A 20,535-nucleotide genomic window follows, 5' to 3' on the forward strand; every position below is an offset into this window, starting at 1 on the left:
ATACCTTCTCTAAGGGGACAATTTAGTACTACAGCCAATCAAACCTCACTTGCATGTCTTTGGGAGGTCAGAGGAAACACAGCACACAGCACACAGTGAACATACAAACACAGAATCGGGTTCTGAACTTTGAAGGTTTGTGTCGGCAGCCCAGCCTGCCATCATGCCTCACTCCTTTTCAGCGCTTGCTCTCCAAACAGACCTGGAGTACTCGGCTTCTGATTTCCAATCACGGCCACATTTCACTTTCTACACAGCAGCATTAAGAAGGACCCCCGACAATCTTCCTGAGACGCCGGTGACATATCAAATAAGGGCCAAGTGTTGAGGATGCCTGGTACTTCAAGGGCACAGTCACCACTGAATTGTAATAAATGCTTTCTTCTTCTCAAGTTTTATTTTATTCCCAGTAGTCCTAAATAACTTTCTATCAAAATACACCTACTGACAACTATATCACGCAACAAAAACAAGTATTATAAACAGTTGAAAGTCTGTAAGGCATTAATGTTAGTTTTTTTTCAAGAAGTCTAATATATAACCCCCTTAAAAACGTCCGGTCGTATTATTGATATTTAATATAGAATTAAATATCTGCTTTTCATGCTGCTTATCATTGCTTCTTGTGTACTGAGTATTATTTAAGACCTGTCGCTATGTTGATTCTAGTTACCACAGGGAAAAAAACTATTTTTAAAGATTAATTACGAATGCAAAGAAAATAAAATACTATACTGCATATCTGACAGTATTACATAGGCCACATTACACAGTTGTACATCAGTTGACTTCAAAGCATTGTTTTAATGACTGTTTACCTTCTTATAATTTTTCAGCTTTTTTTTTTCTACAGAGCTCCCATCTTTGAAAATATGATCAAGAAATATAATACGATACACAAGAAACAGAGTAACTGAAATGTGACTGGACATTATGAGACTGCAGTGTACTCATGTGCAGCCTAAGACATGGTTTCCTGTCAGTAATGGCTGTGTGTAGTATATGGCTGTTTTGGTAAAAACTTGTCATAAGCACTGTTTTTCGGACAGAGAGAAACCAGGAGTACAGGTTCCGCCCGTGATGTTGTTATACTTTGAAAGCTAAATATTTCTTAGCAACATTTATATTTATATTTTCTTTTCTCAAAATAAATGGTGAAAAATGTCTCATTTTCATAATTCCCCAAGTCCACTTCACACATTTAGCTCTGCGTGGGTCCTTGTCAGCTGCCTCCTAGCAACCACACATAGGGGAATTTCACCAGTTCCTAAAAAGACCGGAGTTCAAACCACAAGACTGGAAGTAATCAGATGTCACTACCATATTTTTTCTCTTTGTCATCTGAGTCTTTCAGACCTTCTATATCAGCAGGTATCAAGAGCACTCCACCAGACCTCTGGTCCACTGTGACCAGCAACCATCTGCCTGCACTTATCTGGAGTGACAGAAGCAGGCCGCTCTTTCAGGAGTGTACACTCAGTCACTGTGGGCGGTGGTGCTGCATGCCACCCACACCCCCTACTAAGGTACACTTCTGAAAAGCCTGGAAATGTGTATGAATTATACATAAGTCATGAATACATTAAGGCATGGTCGTTTGCCTGTGCTCCAATAAGCTACATGGGTTTTTTGTCAACCTGTTCAAGGGAAGATGGTAAACTGAATTAAAAAAGTCACCTGACATTGAAAGCAAAATGGAAAAAGTGGCAAGTTTTCAGGGTGTTTTCTTGCAATTCTAAAGCATTTTTTAAAAATAAATGCACGCTTTCAAACAGAATTGGTCTAGAACTAACCGTACATTTATCTGAATAAACAAGACTCTGAGTCTTGAACTTCCACAAAAAGCTATGGGAAAAAAGATTAATTTCCAGATTATCAATGTCACATAAAATCCACTGATTTAAAATCCACTCCATCTAAGAAAAAAGAAGGAATGCAAAGTAATTTATTAAAAAATAGGTTTCATTTTTTTATTACGTTTTATCTTTTATAACAAACATTCTTCAAAGAAGTTCAGGTAAAATGTACAGCGTGCACTATGTGCTCGAAAAAACAGGAGAAGAGGCTGCCATTCAGCTATCAATTTTCCTTAGCAATACACCATCCTTGCAAATCATATTAGGCTTAATGTCTTACTGTGTGCTGGCATTAAAGAAAAAAATACATATTTACCTGGACTGACATTTGTGTGTTTCTAAACAAAGCTATACAATTTAATAAATGCCAATCCACTTTCCTTTTGGCTAAGATGTAATTCCAGGCTGATGCCAAATCAAAAATCATTCAGAAGCACCACTACTCTCCCCCAATGGATTGAGCTGCCTTTGCCCCGGCTCCCTGGCAATGAAAGGGAGCCCTTCCTCACTTCTTGGCGGGGACCCCCTCGGAATAGTCCTCCAAAACCCCAGCAAGATGGTCGTTGTGAGTCTTGAAACGCCTCTTCTTCTGAGAAACAGGCTTCTTTCTCTTCTGGATTGGTGCCTGTGGGGACACATACATACATACTGTATGGGGCACTTGAAACCAGCAATATTTGTGTGGAACACCACTATTACGCCCCGGGCTGGGAGGAACACCATTCCCCACGTTGCCCCTGGACCACCAGCACATTCACACGGGTCGTCAGCTTCCTTCCGAACCCACGTGAATGCAGTCAGGGCTCATTTTTTCCAAAAACCGCCTCTCTTTCGATCAGCCAGACAATCTCTAAATCAATCAGGTAATGAAGCAAGCTGTTTAAGGCTTTGTCCCCGCTTATTCGGTGCTCTGACTTGGAGCTAGAGCTAACAGTGTAAGCTCTGCTGTCAATCAAAGACCCGTCCTACAGATGCCTTATTTTCCCCCCCCAACTCTTTGAGCACTGAATCGGCGGGTACTCGCTGTCCTTGCTGCATTCTGTCCTGGCTCATGTTTTTCCTTCCTTTTTTCAATTCGCTGTCAGCTGCATGGCTTCTGCTCCCCAGCCTTCTCCACTGCCTCATTCTCACAGCTCCCTTTTCAGCCAGCCTCTCCGCTGCAAGGAAGGCAGCCTTATTGATGCTCATCATTCACTCATCTCCTTTCACTCTTCCAATCGTCCCGCATCACCTTCTCCTTCATCCCGTATTCTAGCCTTTACGTTTCGGTAATTACTGGTTTCTTCTACAGGCACGTTTTGTTGCTTCTGTAATGCAGGACTGTCTGGTCAAGCATTTGTTTGCATTTTTCAATATACAGCCGTGTATATTTAGTGCACAGTATGTGCGTTGAGTGTACAGCCGTGTTTCATTAAGGGGTGCACCTGGAGTGCCTGTGTGTTTCAGTGTTCTGGTACGTACAAGTTTCTTTGGTCCAGTCTCCTGCATGGAGGAGATACCCTGCCTCTTCAGGTACTCTTCTATCTTCTCCTCATCCATGGAATCCACTGGAATGCTCCGCCAAAGCTTCTGAAACTCTGAAGCAGGAAATATTCTTCAGATGGCTCACAATGTTTCTAGCCGTGTTGTTTGATAGTTATATTATAACTAAATATTTAAGTCTACATAATAGACCTGACACCAACATGACTACAAGCAATTTCTACAAACCATTCTCAACTTAATAGTCAGGAGATACTGCTAATGCACTGAAAAGGGGGTTAAGAAATCTTTACAAGGGAAAGCAGGACTGCTTTCAGAAAATAACCCCTCGCAGGTGGTGAGGAGACCAGGGATGCAGATCATCTGGAAGCTGTAGTTCTCTCACTTCATTTCATATTTTGCTTCTCTTCTATCTTCTCACTCTCTTAATAAAATAAACTAACTTTAGACTACAATTACAGTCACATATGTTACTGAGGTGAAGGTTCAGATACACACATAAGAAAAGAAAAAGTATCATAAGTATTATATTTTAACAGTGTGAGTTAATTGAGAATATCTGAAAATGTTCACTACACTGGTAAAAAAAAACCTTCATTAAGTCTTTTAGAATTGTACTGCACCTTAAAATGCTTAGTTTCTTGTTGGTCCATTAAAATATCTGAATTCAACCACAACTGAGAAAGCTGTAATGATTTTTTTAGGCACAACATCTGCATACATTTTGTGACTGAAGTTCTGGAACCAACTTGAAGTTCCTTTCCGGTTATTTCTGTATTTCACAGCTAAGAAAAAAATGTCTACAGAAGAGTCTTCGGCGGTATATGCTTAGGAAGTGTCTCATTTCAAAGCAGGTTGTCTTGGAGCAGATTAGGTGTTATATCACTGTTAATTCCTCTCTGACGAGGCTGCTGGCAAAGGGATTAGATGCTGAGTTCTTGGAGCCGAATCAATAGAGTTCTGCTACAGGCAGAGGGCACATGTCATTGACCTTGCCTTTGTACAGATGTGTCTAGGTGACGGTGGAAGAAGGAATAAGAGCATCCGATAATGCCAGTAGGCTCTCAGTGACCCCAGCAACAAGCCCTTTTATCCACACTTTCTCAAGGTGAGCATGCTCTTTAATGTTGTGGGGATGATGATGTGCAAGCGTGTGTAATGGCACTAACTCTACTTTTCTTTCTGGTCCATAAAGATTCCAAGGGCAGCACAGCACCTGTACTACCACTTCATTACGACAGTGTGGAAATAATACAGGCACAAAAGAACATGGCTGTATAATTTTTAAACCCTAAAATAAATGAGATTTCATGACTGAGACGAACGTTCACAGGCTCAAAAACACATCTTAAGATGAGCAGACAAACTGCAAATCGGCTGCAAAATAAATTGAACCCTTTAACATGCTATTGTCTTCACAGAGATCTTGAAGGAATCTCGGTGTCTAATCTGCAGTTGGAATAAGCACAAAATATATTAATAAATTAAATGAAACATAAATTATATCTGCCGCCGCCTGACGATGCTACACATACCAAACTCCGGTAAAACAGATGTTTTACCACTGAATTTATGATTTATGAATTTATGTTTACAATATTCTCCTCTAAAGATCTTTAATTCTAGCTTCCAACAAAGTAAGACCACCTACCTTCATCCACCACAAACTGAAAGTTTTTGTCATTGTAGAAAAGTATCTTTTTCTTATCTGGTCTTGTCACAAAAACAACCTGGTCACCCAAAGCCTGTCAATGACAATGCAGACGAAATGTCAAAATGATGGTATTTGAATTATTTCTTCATAAGGAATATTTTTTTATGTATACTTGCAGTGAGATAAGCAAGAGTTTAGCAGGATGGCATTCTCTTTTTTATAAGTTTTAGACTGTACCGGTACGCTCGGTAATTTCCGGCAATTACCATCGGCGGTTTTATTTTTTCGATTTGAACAAAGATTTTCTACTGTTTAAATTTGTTTACATAAAATAAAATTTGATTCAAATAACAAAATGACTGCGATAAAAATGTCAATAACCCGTTAAAGGGTGCGTAAAAAAAGTCATACTAAAAGTATATCCCGTATATCATTGGCTAGTAAATTTAGAAATATGACATGATTTTGGAAGTCACATGGAAATTATCTGAATTGGGGAGTATTTGATGATTATTTTTCTTATTTCTCCTGAAAAGCATATGGTTATTCCTTAGAGTTGTCTTGTTGAGGCAATTCTAATTTCTAAGAGTATCCATATATTTTTACAGAGAATCAGAGAAAATCATCATCAAATACTCCTTTACATATCCATGGGGTACAGCTGTTGTTGCAATATTAAGGGTTGTTTACCATTGACGCTGTTAATGGTACGTAATGTACTTATTTTCAATGACCCATTGAACGTGTGATGTTTTTTCTAGTTTTCCTGATTCTACTGTAACTCTAGTTGGGAAGGAAGTCTAGTCTTGATCATGTTTTTAATTCCATTACTACTATTAGAAATGATTAGATTTTTTTTTCTTTTTTGCAAGTAAGATTGTCTTAAGATGTTTAAGTCAATACAGAAAGTCTTGACTCAGCAATGTTTTAAGCAAGTATTGAGGATTCTTTGAAGTTTTAGATGAAATAGCCAAGCGCAATCGAACATGCTAAATGTTTCAAAAGGTTGTGCATGTTAACTTTACTTATAGTAAAGAAAGTAAACTTATTTATTGTAAAGAAAAAATGTTACACATTACAAGCGCCTTTCATATTTTGAATTTTACATTATCTTGCTAAGCAAATTAACCTCCAATACATTGTAAAAAAGATTTAATCATTAAATGATTGACAAAAAACTGCATGTTGTTAAATTGTTCTAGTTCTTTGGTTCCAATAAAACAACCATTTTCATTACTTTTTGTATACAACTCAATATGCTTCGCTAATCATGAAATCAAACTTTGAGAGAGTCTCCATATAAATATAAACATGCAAAATAGTTCACAGTATACCATGGGACGTATCGCATACATGCATGTGTACCAAGGTATACCGAGGTACATTTTCCAGAGGCAGTACCCAACCCTAACATATATATATAAAAAAGGCAAATTATTATTGATGCTAGGCCACATAGTTTGATGGCAGTCAGCACTACCGCCTCAAAGACCTTTGGTCCTGGGTTTGCCTCTGGGTTGACATGCAAGTTCATGTTCATGTTCCTGCCTGTCTTTAACTTATGCACTGAGACAGTTACAGAAGTGACATCACCCCCTTCTGAAATCTTCCGAAACCGTACAGAACTCTGCTGTGGCACTGGACTGGTCTTTTGATATGGTGGAATTATGCGTTGTTCGCAAAAGTGCAATGGTTCTTAAGCTAGGAACGCAGCCCACAGCATCGACCCAAAAATATCCAGCAACACATCATCACAAGAACAGAAAATCAGGTCAGCACAAAAACTTCTCCTCACATTAACAGAAGCGTCATGGCTGCTGTGATGCAAATACCCTGCAGGTTTGTTTCTTTACTAGCATAAGATTTGCAATGACACCATTTCAATTACACTCATACCCCAGTAAAAGAACATTCAATATACGAATTTTCGCTAATCCGAACACGAAGAATTTGTACCTTGTGATTTGTTATAAGAACGACATTTCGCTAATCCAAACTTTGAAGTTCGAAAGTGAACCTTCAGCGAACAGTTGAATTCGGCGCATCGGAACAGCTATGTGTTTCTGCACGGGCGACAGGCATTGTGAGGCAGCAGTCCTTTGTTTACGATCACAGCGAAAGCTTGTGCTCTCATTTTCAAAGTGTTTGTTTGGTAGTTGCTGTTCATTATGGGGTCTTAAGGAAGAGAAAAAGATTCTTCAGCCATAATAGTCGACAACAGTATGCACATCGTTCTAGTCAATCGCTTGGATAGCGATCTATTCTGCAAGAATGAAAAATGTTAATATGATATCATTATTTTACAGCTACAGCTGGCTTATTTAATTAGAACTGCGCTGTTCACTAAGCTTGCTATAATGGTCTGTATGGCATTATATGTTTAGGGTGGTTTTTGAGTGAACTTGTCTTCGGTTCGGCACGGGGGAGGAATTTTCCCCATAAGAAATAATAGAAATATTCGTTTTCGATTTACGATCTCCCGTCTTCCGAACAGATTTTGGGGAACAAATTAAGTTAGGATTCGGAGGTATGAGAGTAGTTCACTGAACCTTGACCCCCCCCAGGCCCAGGTCACCTTGATGGCTTTCTGCGCATTGGGCAGCCCCTCCTCCACATCATCGAGCAGCACTCCGCCCAGCCCCAGCTGGTCGTGCTTGTCCAGCAGCCGGAGCAGGGCCTTCTTGTCCTTGAGGTTGTACTTGGGTTTGAAGCCGTACTTCCCATCCCGGACCTCAATCTTGGGATTGCTGGCCAGAGCCTGCAGGACCGCAGATGCCCAGAAAAAACGTTAGTTTGATGAAACTACTAGACAACAAAAGCAACTCGGCGTCTTCTTAACCTGCAGCTGAAGTAGGATTTTCAATCACATAGAGAGAAAAACGTTTATTTCTTTCTTGGCCCGAACTGAAAAAAGAAGTTGTACAGCAAGCAATATTTATATTTATTAGGCTTGATATTGGCTCCCTCTTGTGGAAGCTAATTACAAAATTCTTCTCCCCATTAAACTGAAAGAAACGCATCACTGCACAGTACAAGAAACGTCAATATAAAACAAACCTTGAAAAACCAAGTCTTATAGAATTAGACCGAACTACCAAATTGTCACCTAAATCTGCAAAGTGAATTAAGAAAATTCAATTTATTAGGTGTACTGATAAAGTATTTCAATAATTCAACATTAACACAAAAAGAGAATTTGAGTCATCAAGCACTGTTAATTTACATTTCATTTACATTTAATAAATGCAAAAAATAAAATAACTGGAACCCTCTGAAATAAAACAGACAATAATCTGCAAATTTTACTCTCACGCACTGATTTGATTGTCTTACCTGTTGATGGTTGTTATGAAAAATGCTATTGATTTTCCATCAGTGCATAACCATACAAGCAGAAAAGTTATTAAATATTTCTAACAGATTATTAAAAAATGGTGAATGGAGTGTGACGAAAGCAGAATTTAAAATTATCCTTTCAATAAACGTTTTCCTATGTCCCCTCTGTTGGGCATCAAGATTTTCATTAATACAATGCTTTTAGATTAAATGTTCAAATAATGTAAAGATTAATCAGTAATTTAATACTGTACCTCAGTCATTAACCATTGTTTCTGTTTCAAACCAATATCCAGCAATTTAGTTTCATCCAAAATTTCTTCCAAAGTCAAGTGATAGGTATCTCCTCGCTGGTGTCTTGTCTAGGGAAAAAAAGCATGAAATAATTCTTCTACAATAAAGACCAGATGCTCACTTTGACTTGGCCTTGCTTTTCTCACGGACAAGACAACCTCTTTGCCTCACATATGAAATTAGCCATACAACTACTTAGTTTAGATGGCACAGATCTAAAAGTGCTGGGATGCAATAAAATGCATCTGAATTGAATCACCTGGGCAAGACTAGCTGTATCACACAGGTCAGGGGGACAAGAGATACTTACAACTGACAGTTCACCTTGAAACAGCAATGCTTCTCTTACATTAGAAATCCAAACTGGGAGTGCAAATTAAAACTCAAAATTGTCGTTCATTGTGCTGTGGAATTGGGGAAATGAAGGACTCTGCTCTAGGGCTTATTTATAAAACCTTTCCACTATGTTAATTATACTCCCTGTTAATTGATTTTAAAAAACAAAAGAAAAAATATTGTAATCTCTTTTACCACATGCTGCATGTGCCAAGGCCAGCTCTATCCCAGCCACACTGGGACAAGTTCAGTTCACAGCTGCTGGGATGTCCTGCACCAGTCACCCACAAGAAAAGTTTTTGGATTCAAGCTCACCAGGCTACCACTGTAATGTGTCGGCAAGCAATACTTTGTCATCAATAACGATAACGTAACATTTGTGTGTGTTGTCTGTCACATGAGGTTAGATTTATCCACTGTTCGCAATTGATAAGGACTAGATGAAAGTTAGATATGTCTTAAAATTTAAAACTATAGAATCATAAGGGGATGTACTTCTTTTTTACATCAATGTATGTTCTTAAGGAAGAACTATCGCTTGTGTCCTCCTCTTGAATAATAATTCACTTGTACCATGTTTCTTTATTTAGACATTGAATTAAATCTGAAAAACATTGTAGAAGCAACGCTCAAAAAGCAAGAATTGGGAAATGACTTAATCAGAAACACAAGGCAGAGGTAAAAGCATCACACATACAAAATAAAAAATATACATTTTCCTTACCTTCATATAGTTCACTATCTTTGCAAGTACACCAAACTTATACCCTGAACTTCCAGACAGTGCCTTTAGGTTAAATGATCCATTGCTGGAATCTGAAAATAAAAAAGGAAAATGCAACAATGCAGTTGTATCTCTATGGAGCCGTAAATGTATATTTAAACATCTTTGTAAAACATGATGTTTTTCAACAGTGCACCTGTGCACAGATACAGCACTGCTCAAATGAACACCTGCAGTTCTGACGTGCCACCGTGTAATTAAAATGTTGAAATCTGAAAAATGAACATACTGGTATAAAATGTGAAGAAAAAGGCTTCCACAAAATCCTGTTAAAGGAGAAAGCTCAAGGTTCTCTATTGGCATTAATAAATGGTTTGAATTCTATGCTTCAACCACACTGACCATAAGGGGAACTATGAGGACACACGCTAAAGGCGACAGTCATTTTCAATACCTTGTTCTGCGAACGTACTGACCTATTCATGTAAGAAAACAGTACAACCTGTGCAAGGCTTTAAAATAATGACATTTAGCTGAGACTCCACATCTCTCCAAGAAGGTGACATATATGATCATATTTGACCAGTGTGTGAATGTAATATAGCTGATCAGAGGAGAACAACATAACACTAAAGTTTGGTTTTAACTATGTATTGATAAATGCCTAATCAACTGCTGACATATTTATAACTAACCATAATAAGAATACAAAATCCTTTCATTATAATATAAAATAAAAAGAATGATATAAAAAGCTTGTCCAAAACAAATAAAAATAAGTGATATTCTCAAAGAATAACAAACTCAAATATCTTATTGGCAACTACAGTTTTATACCTTGCTTCATTGTCTTTTACTAAAATATCAAGATCACACTGACCAACCTTAAACACTGGTTTGAGCATGACAAACTGCATACAAAAGGAGAATCCCTACCATACTAGTGTAGCTTTGATATGTGTTATTGCAGGAACCATAACAGTTGCATTCAGCATGCCCCTTTAAAATGTTCAAGAGGCAAACCCTTGGGAATAGGAGCCTGAAGAAAGCCATCACCGACAGACACTCTGCAGTCTCACTGCTGCTGCACTGAATATTGTAATGCAGCCAGTAGTCGCCCCCATGGCAGACAGCCCTAAGATCACAATGTCTGCCTAACCAGACAGGAAAGCCCTGCCCATCCAGACAGGACAGGAGACTGGTACGTATTTTTCTGTCCTTCTTCACGTTTAAGGGCTGACAGGTTGAGCTGGTGAAAATATGCAAAACCCATTTCATCTCCTTCTTGCCACTGAGCTAATAACAAAATAAAAAAACTGAATAATGACTGACCAAGAGTGTTTCTAAGTCAGGTGTAATAAAAATATTAAAATAAAATAAAATAATCTTTCTTAGTCCTCCAACATCATCCCTGCAGAAACTACAGAATCCTTTGTGAATGATGCAACAAAATCTGAACTGTCACTAAAGATAATAAACTGAGGTATCTCTCCCCTGGCTCAGAATGTTATTTGTTTATGTAAAATCAACCCATTTTTCAGCCTCATGAATGATGCAGTCCTAGGGTGGGAGCTGTATGCTAATGCAGGGAACGGGCTCCTCTCTTTGTGCTCTAACTCAACCAATCAGCGTCTTGCTCCATTTTCCAGTTGCTACTGCCTGTGTCATCCAGGCCACAAGCAGCAGGAAGGAGACGCCTGCCTTTTCCAGCATCCCCTCCAAAAGACACACAGGTATGTCTGCAAGCTTCTTCCAAATCTGGGTGAATTTTATTGCTGGGGTTTCGACCAGTGCACCAATCTATAAATACAGCTACCCAATAACTGCAACCTTATTATATATTGTTTTGGTGGGCAATAAAACTTCTAGTCATGGAATCATATGCTTTAGCCGACAAAAGGCTGAACTGTGCTTTTTATGTGAAGATCCAGTACTGAAACAGCATTAATGTACTTAAAAGAAACTGCCTGAAATGAGAAGTATAGCATAAGGTAGGCATGATGAAAAGGACAAACAATTTCTTTCAAAGAAAATAGTTCCATGAAAAATGAGGGAGGGAAATACAAAAAGCACTTTTAACTGATACTGGGGAATGCATAAGGTAAACCTCACCCCCTTGAAGCAAGAAATTATGTTTGGTGTGAAGTGTGTGGTTCAGTGTAAGCGTAATGCAAAGTATAAGAAAAGAGAGTGATTATGGGGAATCACAGGCCGGTAGCAGTCAACAGCACTGCTGGGGTGGAGGATGGGAGGTATTTAAAGAATGGTGGTTTGTCATTTTCTAAGATTAAATTAAGTGAAGGTTGAAAGCAATGACCACTCAACATGCAGGATTGTTGATTATTTTTGTCTGCGATGCAGGCTAGGCACAGGGCCTAGTCTCTTTCCCACCTAGAGCTGACACTGAGCTGATGAAACTGCATCCTTTCAGTTAACCCATTGCACGGTATTGATCTCAGTCTCTACTTCATTACTTGGTAATGAAGGCTACCAAATGAACTAAATTTCATTATAGTGTGGACATTATAGGAGTTCAAACAGTATCTGAAAGTCAAGAGGCCTTAACTGCTCACTTTAACTGAATATGTTAACATTATTTGTAATGGTACAAGCTCAATTTACTTCTGTAATTCATTAAAATTCACTATACTTTTCAATGTCTTCCAGAGCCCAATTTGTGATTATAGTTATGTTGGGTTAATTAGTTTTACAAGTAACTTTAATTGGCACCAGTTCTTTCTTAAATTTAAAAATTAAAACTACATAATATTAAGTGTGAAGACTGAGCTGATACATTATAAGGCACTTTTGTAACTCTTATTCCTGCAATACACTGAAATGACAAGGCTTAATGTCTAGGAGAAGGAAAAATAATTATGAGTTTCATGAATTATTGTAATTATACTTCTTTTTCTAAAACACAGTAAGACAAACAAATGTAAACAGAAAATCCACGATTCCATTTCACTGGATAACTGGGAAATTCAACACTCCACAGGTGTCTAACACTCACACAACAACCATAAATAAAACATTACTTTAGTATAGTACTATTGTCTGAATACTCAAGAGCGCACAAACATTCACATAACAAAACTTCATACACATTTTTGCAAAAAAACATAAAGCAATGTCACATTCAAACAGTCAGGTACCAATGAGCAGGGTATGAAAAAAAAGAGCAGCTCTGAAATTTTAAATATATCCCATATTGTACATTTAACTGCCTCCAAAGACAATGACATATTAATCTAAGATAAACAACTGCCAGAATGAGAAATATGCCACTCCGTCAGCCACCTACCTTCTACTAATTTCTCTGTGTTAAGTGCCGATATCTGGTTTTCAAATATATTTTTCATTTGAAATACATACTTTCATATTCATAGCAACTGCCATGTCAGGGGAAAATATCAGTATTTATCATAAATGTTAGTAGGCAGCCTTTCTGTTATTATTGTTGCGTATGTGATTTTTTGCAATGCTTTTATTACATTCACGTCTGTACATATAATTCTACTCTAGATAATTTTACTTAGACGTCAAAAATTATGTTGACTTGTTTTTTTAACTTTTCTGCCAATACTGCATTTTTAAAATGTGAAATCATGAAAGACACATCCAATGCAAAACTATATATATATTACATAATAATTCCAGAGCACTAACCCAACTCCACAATGTTGCTTCATTGCATACAGTAAAAAATACAGTGAAAAGTGGCTTTTTTATATTTATCTATAATAAATCCACTATTAGATTCACAAATCTTGTTGTTCAAAAAAGTTGAGTTTGCATATCTTTAAAAATGACAGTAAAGGGTGCCATGCTCATCTGAAAATACTTTCATAGCCTCTTTCCAAAATCAAAATCTCTTTCAAGGGTTTTCAAATAAAACAAGAGCAAAAAGGAAAGGAAGCACATCCTTTTAGATATTCCAGGCAAAACTACAAGCTGCACACTGCAGCACTGACCCATTAAACAGAGTTTATGTTACACATAACTATCTTATCAGTGCTTCTGTTTCCCTGTACTTAAACAGTGTTATCTCAAACACCCATTTGAGTTGGATGGCACCAGACAAAGACATACAAACATCCATGAGACTGCTGCTTACTCCTGGTCACAACAATCCAGAGCATATCTCAGAATTAAAGGACACCAAGTGGGACTAAAGTCTGGACGCGAAGCTAGTCTATCACAAGGCATGCTTGCACACAATCTAAATACGCCATCTAAACCGAAACTTTTCACGGTGGGAAGAAACTACAGCACCCCAAAAACCCCACACCCCGCAAAGCAGGAACCCCAATCTGGACTCCAACCCTGAACCCAAGAGCTGTGAAGCTGCAGTACTAACCACTCCACCACTGTGCCATCCACAAACAAAAAACGGTTCAGCTGAGATTCGAAGTATTATCAGCAGCCATATCACCCTGCAACTCACAACTAGCAACCCACTGAAGCTAAGCAGGTGTGAGCCTGGTCGGTACCTGGATGGGAGACCTCCTGGGAAAAACTAAGGTTGCTGCTGGAAGAGGTGTTAGTGGGGCCAGCAGGGGGCGCTCACCCTGCGGTCCATGTGGGTCCTAATGCCCCAGTATAGTGACGGGGACACTATACTGTAAACAGGCGCCGTCCTTCGGATGAGACGTAAAACCGAGGTCCTGACTCTCTGTGGTCATTAAAAATCCCAGGGTTCTCGAAAAGAGTAGGGGTGTAACCCCGGCGTCCTGGCCAAATTTCCCATTGGCCCTTACCAATCATGGCCTCCTAATAATTCCCATCTATGAATTGGCTACATTACTCTGTTCTCCTCCCCACTGATAGCTGATGTGTGGTGAGCGTTCTGGCGCACTATGGCTGCCGTCGCATCATCCAGGTGGGGCTGCACACTGGTGGTGGTGGAGGGGAGTCCCCATTACCTGTAAAGAGCTTTGAGTGGAGTCTCCAGAAAAGCGCTATATAAGCGTAAGCAATTATTAATTATTATTATTATTATCATGGTGCTTTATCATAAAAAGTGCTGCATGATTTCTAGAGTTCTATTTGACTATTTATCTCACTGTTTGAATGCAGACTTCTGACACTCACTGCTTTGCTCCAGTCAACCAAAAAAAAAAAACGTCTTGCTTTTTCAGCCGGTGGAGCCCGGTGCCCCACTGTCCTTCTCCCAGTGGCGATGAGCAGCCTGAACAGCAGCCAGCCCTGGCACCCGCCCGGCCGCTCGGGAGACCTCTCCCTGCAGGTGCAGGAGATATACCCCTTCCACGACGGCTGGAACACCGCTTGCTTCGTCATCCTGCTGCTCTTCATCCTCACCGTGGTCTCCCTGGCCGCGCTGGCCTTCCTGTACGAGCTGCTGGACTGCGGCTGCTGCTCCAAGGGCAAGACGGAGAGGGAGCTGAGGGAGCAGCCGGGGCCCCTGAGCGCCATGATGCGCAGCGTGCGCCAGCGGCGGGTGGAAGTGGTGTAGGACGGAACGCCAACCCACCCCACCCCCACCCCCCAGCCCGGACTCTTCGCCACACGGCTGGGGGGGCTGGAGCCGCCTGGGCTACCCACACACAAGCGGACAGCAGCTCCGTCCTTACTGTCCAGAGCACGCGTCGCAATGCAAGCAAGAGCAATGCAGGGAAATGCCTTAAGGAGGGTCCAGACTTTTTTTTCCCCCTCTTCTGAGGCTATAGATCAATGGCAGTGAAAATTCTGAGCTCATTGGCTACAAACCTATCTGAAATAACCTAGAAGCAAAACATCACAACACGGATTATTTGCGGACAAATAATCGTAACATATCTACATGATATAACGATAGGAATTGCTGTGCATTACAGACTACTTTCCTGCTCAGCCCCTGCAAACTATATTGTCTTTTTTTTATATCCATATAAAATAATTGAAAATGCTTAAAATGCTCCAAACAGATGTGGACTGTCTCTCACTGAAACACATTTTCACTGAAATGTCGTGATCAGGTCCGGGAGGATATGAACTTGAATCCCCCTCATCACTTTTTTTGTAATTCATCACTGATATCTCACCTTCACAGAATGTTTACAGTATGCTGTTTATCCTAGATTTATAGGTATATGGAGACCATCTGGCACCACCTCATTCATTAACATCTGTGCCATGCACTTTCACCGTTCTTGCTCTGCTTTGCCTGAGAGGTCATTATTCCCTTGAAGAGTCTTAAAAAACTACCTTAACTCTGCTTTTAATGTACATCAGCCTGGATATAGTATGCTATGCATTTACAGTATCATACACATGCCTTAAGACAGTGTGCATTTAAATTAAAACTATTACAATCTCTAGACGTGTCCTTAATGTCGTAACAAGCAAGCATCCCACAGCTGGCAGAGGAATCCTACTCCGTTGGGCTCCTGAGCAAGGCCCTTCACCCCAACTGCTCCAGGGGTGCTGTACAATGGCTGACCCTGCGCTCTGACCCCCAGCTTCTCTCCCTGTCTGTGTGTCTGTGTCTCATGGAGAACAAGCTGGAGTATGTGAAAAGTTGAATTCCTAATGCAAGAAATTGTATATGGCTAAGAAAATGATCTTATCTTATACCTGATCGATTCCATCAGGCACCCCTTTGAGTCAACTAGGCATGCATTAAGATGCAAATATTTGTTTTAATATAACATATTATGCCACAGTAAAAAAATGCATACAATGAATGTGTTCTACTAGATTGTCACCAAATGCAAAAACAAAGTTAAAAGCAACCATTTCAAGCCATTTCACTCTTTAAAGGCAGTATTTTAAAACAATACTCACATTTTACATCCATACAAACTGTCATATAACTGCATGTTGATAATATGTACATGTAGATGATGGACACAGAAATACATAAAGAAACTACAAGACCCCCTAAAGTGTGTGAATGAAGGTTCTCCTGAATGGCTTATCTGCTGTTACAAGGAGTATTTTAAAAGAGATGAAGACGCATCCCAGGACCTCCAGAACAAGACTGATCTAACCTAAGAAGTGGTAAGACGTCCCCAGTAACACTGCCAGACTGGTAGTGTAGACTCTACCAGCTGAGAAGGCTGGAGTAACATGGGGAAGGAAACAAGACTACCAGACAACTGTGACCCCTAGTGGCATGTTCATTTCAGAAGTGAGGAAGCCATAAGGCTTCCATAGTGAATGTCTTACAGCATGTCTCAGAGAAGGTGCCATTGCACCTTTCAGTCCAGCAAAGGGCTTAAGTGATTTACAGAATAAAATAAAAAACTAAGGTTATAAAAGTTAAAATAGAGGTCAAAAGGTAGAAAGATTTAAAAGCTTTTTCCAAGTACCCTGGAAAAGAAAACACAAACTGCTGGATCAATCCTGAGGACCCTCTTAACAAAGAAGAAGAACCTCTGCAAAGAAATATTAACATTTTTCCAAATTAAGATTTCAAATGTTCATTTTAACTATGAAGCTGAAATGTCAATTTAATCACTGTTAACGATTCTGTAGAACAAATGCAATGTTAATCCCACAGTATAATTACTGCAATTCTCTAATGATTCTTCGAATGACATAACACTACACGTAAGAAAGTTTACAAACGAGAAAAAAAATTGCAGGTTTTGAGCCAAGCACACTACTGATTCAAAAATGAACAGTGGTGTTAAAGCAAGCAACAGCAGGCCACTCCTTCTCTCCAGCAAGCAAACTTATCACTGATCATCTCACAGCCCCAAATTACAAAGCTCTGCGACTGCCCTCATCCTAACTAATAATACCATCAGCACTAAATGTATATTTAATTTGTGAGATCTGACATTCAGAACCATTGAACTCACACCTTTAAGAGTACGGGGCAGTACGTGTGATTGTACTTTCAACTGAACGGACTGAAAAAAATAATTTAACACCATGCATGATCTCATAAGCTGTGGTTATTGTTTTTTGGAAAGAAATATGATATTGTTGGTACATTAAGACTGTAGCAAGCTCATTATACTAAATACGTGCCCTACTGCACTAGTTGTGTCAAAAGCAGGAGACCCCTTGAGCAATATCCATAACATTTTTTTTTTCTGCAAACAGCAGATCTCTGTAAAATGGGGCTCAACTCATGTTTTCCCAAAAAGGGTGACAGTGGCAAAACTGCAGCTCTGTTGGTGACATACTCCCACCGCGGCTGCCTGCCACCATGTCCACCATCCCTCGCCGAAAACAGCTACTGATAGTGAGAATCACAGCAACCGCTGTGATCATGAACGCGTACTGACCTGTCCCATGTTTGGATCCAGAGGAGCCCGCCTGGTCGTATTTGGCCTTCTTTTTCTTGGAAGATGAGGAGTCTGAAAAGGTTGGCCGCTTCTCCACTGCCGGCGTGGAAAGAGCTCGCTTTTTAAAGAGCTCCGTTTCGCGGAGCAGAGCTGGATCCATCCTGCCAGCACACAGAGTGAAGAAGAAAATACAGCCGGGTTCACCTCGGCCACACGTAGGCAACACACACCACATGCTACAACACCCACAAAACTGCAGCAAATTAGTCTAGGCTATTATTCGAATTTACCAGCTTTACAATAAATCCAGGCCTTGTCCTGTCCAAATTCCCCCCCCCCGGCCTTTACCAATCATGGCCTCCTAATAATCCCCATCTATAAATTGGCTACATCACTCTCCTCTCCTCCCCACTGATAGCTGGTGTGTGTTGAGTGTACTGGTGCACTATGGCTGCTGTCGCATCATCCAGGTGGGGCTGCACACTGGTGGTGGTGGAGGGGATCCCCAATACCTGTGAAGCTCTTTGAGTGGAGTGTCCAGAAAAGCACTATATAAGTGTAAGGAATCATTATTATACCCATTTCAGAACTTGAATGTGCTGATGACATGATATACATCTCACTGTAGATTGCTTTAAGCTCTTTATAGTCCTATATAGCAATTTTTGTCAGTGTAGAAAAGTTAGCGATCCTTCCCTTAGCAATTGAACTTTTTGACAGTATGAAACAAGAGCTAGTTTAGCTCATCCTAAACAGGCTAAAAAGGGGACATGAAAATAAAACAATTTCCTGCTACACGTTCACATGCCAACAAGTCTTATGAAACATTATGAAGCAATCCAGGCCATACAGCTTAACCACATGATTACAAGAAACTATAATCGTCCGTGTAAATGCTATTCTTTTAACAAGCTCTTGTTAGAGAGGTATTTATGAAGTATGTATTGATATTTTAATTCCTACACTGTATTTCTACCAAATGTGCGAAAGGATTATGTCGTATATCTGAACTGTCGTGGAATCAATTTTATACGTTGTTCTTAATTACTTCTCTTCTTTGTTTGATTCCAAAAATTGCTTTATCCCTAACGATCAAAACATTTTATCCCTAATAACCAAAACAGACAGGTTTTTAAAAAAATATATCAGTTTTGGTCACTGGGAAATACATAGGTCTCCAAAATTCAGTCAGTAGTAATTATTTTATTCTACGCTCCAGTAATGTAGTTTCTCGTCACATTCGGAACATGACATGTTACCACCTTTTGTTACCAAAGCATATCGCCAAATAAACACCGATAGCATAAACCTAAGTCAATCTAACATTTCCGAATTCTTCACAACAATGTATATAACACTACAAGCGGATCTGTTATTGTCACACAACAAACCCAGCACACCAGCAACTATTTACACGCTCACATCTACCAAAGCGTTACATAATGTGTTGTCGACTATGATCACATACAAAATCCAAATAAGAATTTTCCAGTACCTTGTCTCCAGCTGCTTCTACAGGGAGGGAAAATATAGTTTTATAAATAGTTTAAATTTTCAGCAAACGATATTTAGAAAATTTTAGTTTGCTCCATTATACACTCGACAGACACTGACTGCCTGGAGGCGAGAGTGCGCTGCTTCCGAGTATCACCGTTCACACTCGACTCTCGACTAGCAGCGTCTGTTACGCACACAGGACTCACTGGATGACGTAATGTTGATCTCCGAGTCCAAGGAGAGGAAATATGGCCGCCCGGGCTGGCTTTTGTTTATGTGTGTATACGCGGACAACAGGACACTTTTTTTTGCATGTATAAATACAAAGATACATTGGGTGTGATATGAAAATTAAAACTGACTGGTTATTGGTCAAGGTTATTGTATTCCCAAAGGTTTGGAAACAGATTAATCCCATAATAACACAAGTCAGCATACTGTATAAATCTCAGAGATCTGGAACGTCTGCCTTGAGTTTTTAACCTTCTTGAATATGTCACTATTAAAAAATATTTTTTCAAGAGTGTTTTACAAGGGCGTTATATGTTGTTATTATTTTCGAAATAACTGACCAATGATAATATGCGGTTTGAGATTTTTAATAGACGAGCATATTCACTCATTAACTACTAAATATTTTCACAAGGTTTACAATGAATATAATTTCAAAATAACCCAGAAGTTATAACAGAGTTATATATACTTGGATTACAAAACACAGTTGTAGACTTTATCCCGTTAAATCTAATCATGACAGACTGTTTGACCCTCTGCCATCTGGAAAACGGTACCGGAGCATTCGGGGCCCGACTACCAGCCTCAGAGACAGTTTTTATCTCCGCACCATCAAACAATTAAACTCCCAGCCTCTGTCACCTACGATCTGAACCTTCACAGTGCCTTCTCTCTTTATCAAAACTCAAACACACGTTAAGAAGCTCACTCCCCATAAGTTTCTATTTCAGTAAATTTGATTTTGAGTAGATTAGAGCAATAACTTTCCTAGATTTAATGTATTTACAAATTACTTTTAAGGAATTACATAATATAAAGGCGACTTCAAAGAAGACTTTTTTAAGAGACGTATTATTAAGTAAAGCACGCAGCTGTACACCT

At 39.4% G+C, this 20,535-nt stretch overlaps 2 protein-coding genes across 2 annotated transcripts; one reads left to right on the forward strand and one right to left on the reverse strand.

Annotated features, from left to right (window-relative positions):
* Positions 1 to 1,944: 1,944 nt before the first annotated feature.
* On the reverse strand, positions 1,945 to 19,591 carry gtf2e2 (general transcription factor IIE, polypeptide 2, beta). The gene is made up of 8 exons (XM_088614614.1): positions 19,418 to 19,591; positions 17,923 to 18,083; positions 9,683 to 9,774; positions 8,583 to 8,690; positions 7,568 to 7,750; positions 4,990 to 5,083; positions 3,318 to 3,433; positions 1,945 to 2,481 (listed from the first exon to the last, which is right to left on the reverse strand). Exons 2-8 carry the CDS (start codon positions 18,080 to 18,082, stop codon positions 2,362 to 2,364), a joined length of 873 nt encoding a protein of 290 aa, XP_088470740.1. The 5' UTR covers position 18,083; positions 19,418 to 19,591; the 3' UTR covers positions 1,945 to 2,361.
* smim18 (small integral membrane protein 18) lies at positions 11,303 to 16,000 on the forward strand. The gene is made up of 2 exons (XM_088615010.1): positions 11,303 to 11,415; positions 14,824 to 16,000. Exon 2 carries the CDS (start codon positions 14,865 to 14,867, stop codon positions 15,156 to 15,158), a length of 294 nt encoding a protein of 97 aa, XP_088471136.1. The 5' UTR covers positions 11,303 to 11,415; positions 14,824 to 14,864; the 3' UTR covers positions 15,159 to 16,000.
* Positions 19,592 to 20,535: the final 944 nt, after the last annotated feature.

This window comes from Lepisosteus platostomus, chromosome 1, assembly GCF_059453375.1.
Source record: "Lepisosteus platostomus isolate fLepPlt1 chromosome 1, fLepPlt1.hap1, whole genome shotgun sequence".
NCBI lineage: Eukaryota > Metazoa > Chordata > Actinopteri > Semionotiformes > Lepisosteidae > Lepisosteus > Lepisosteus platostomus.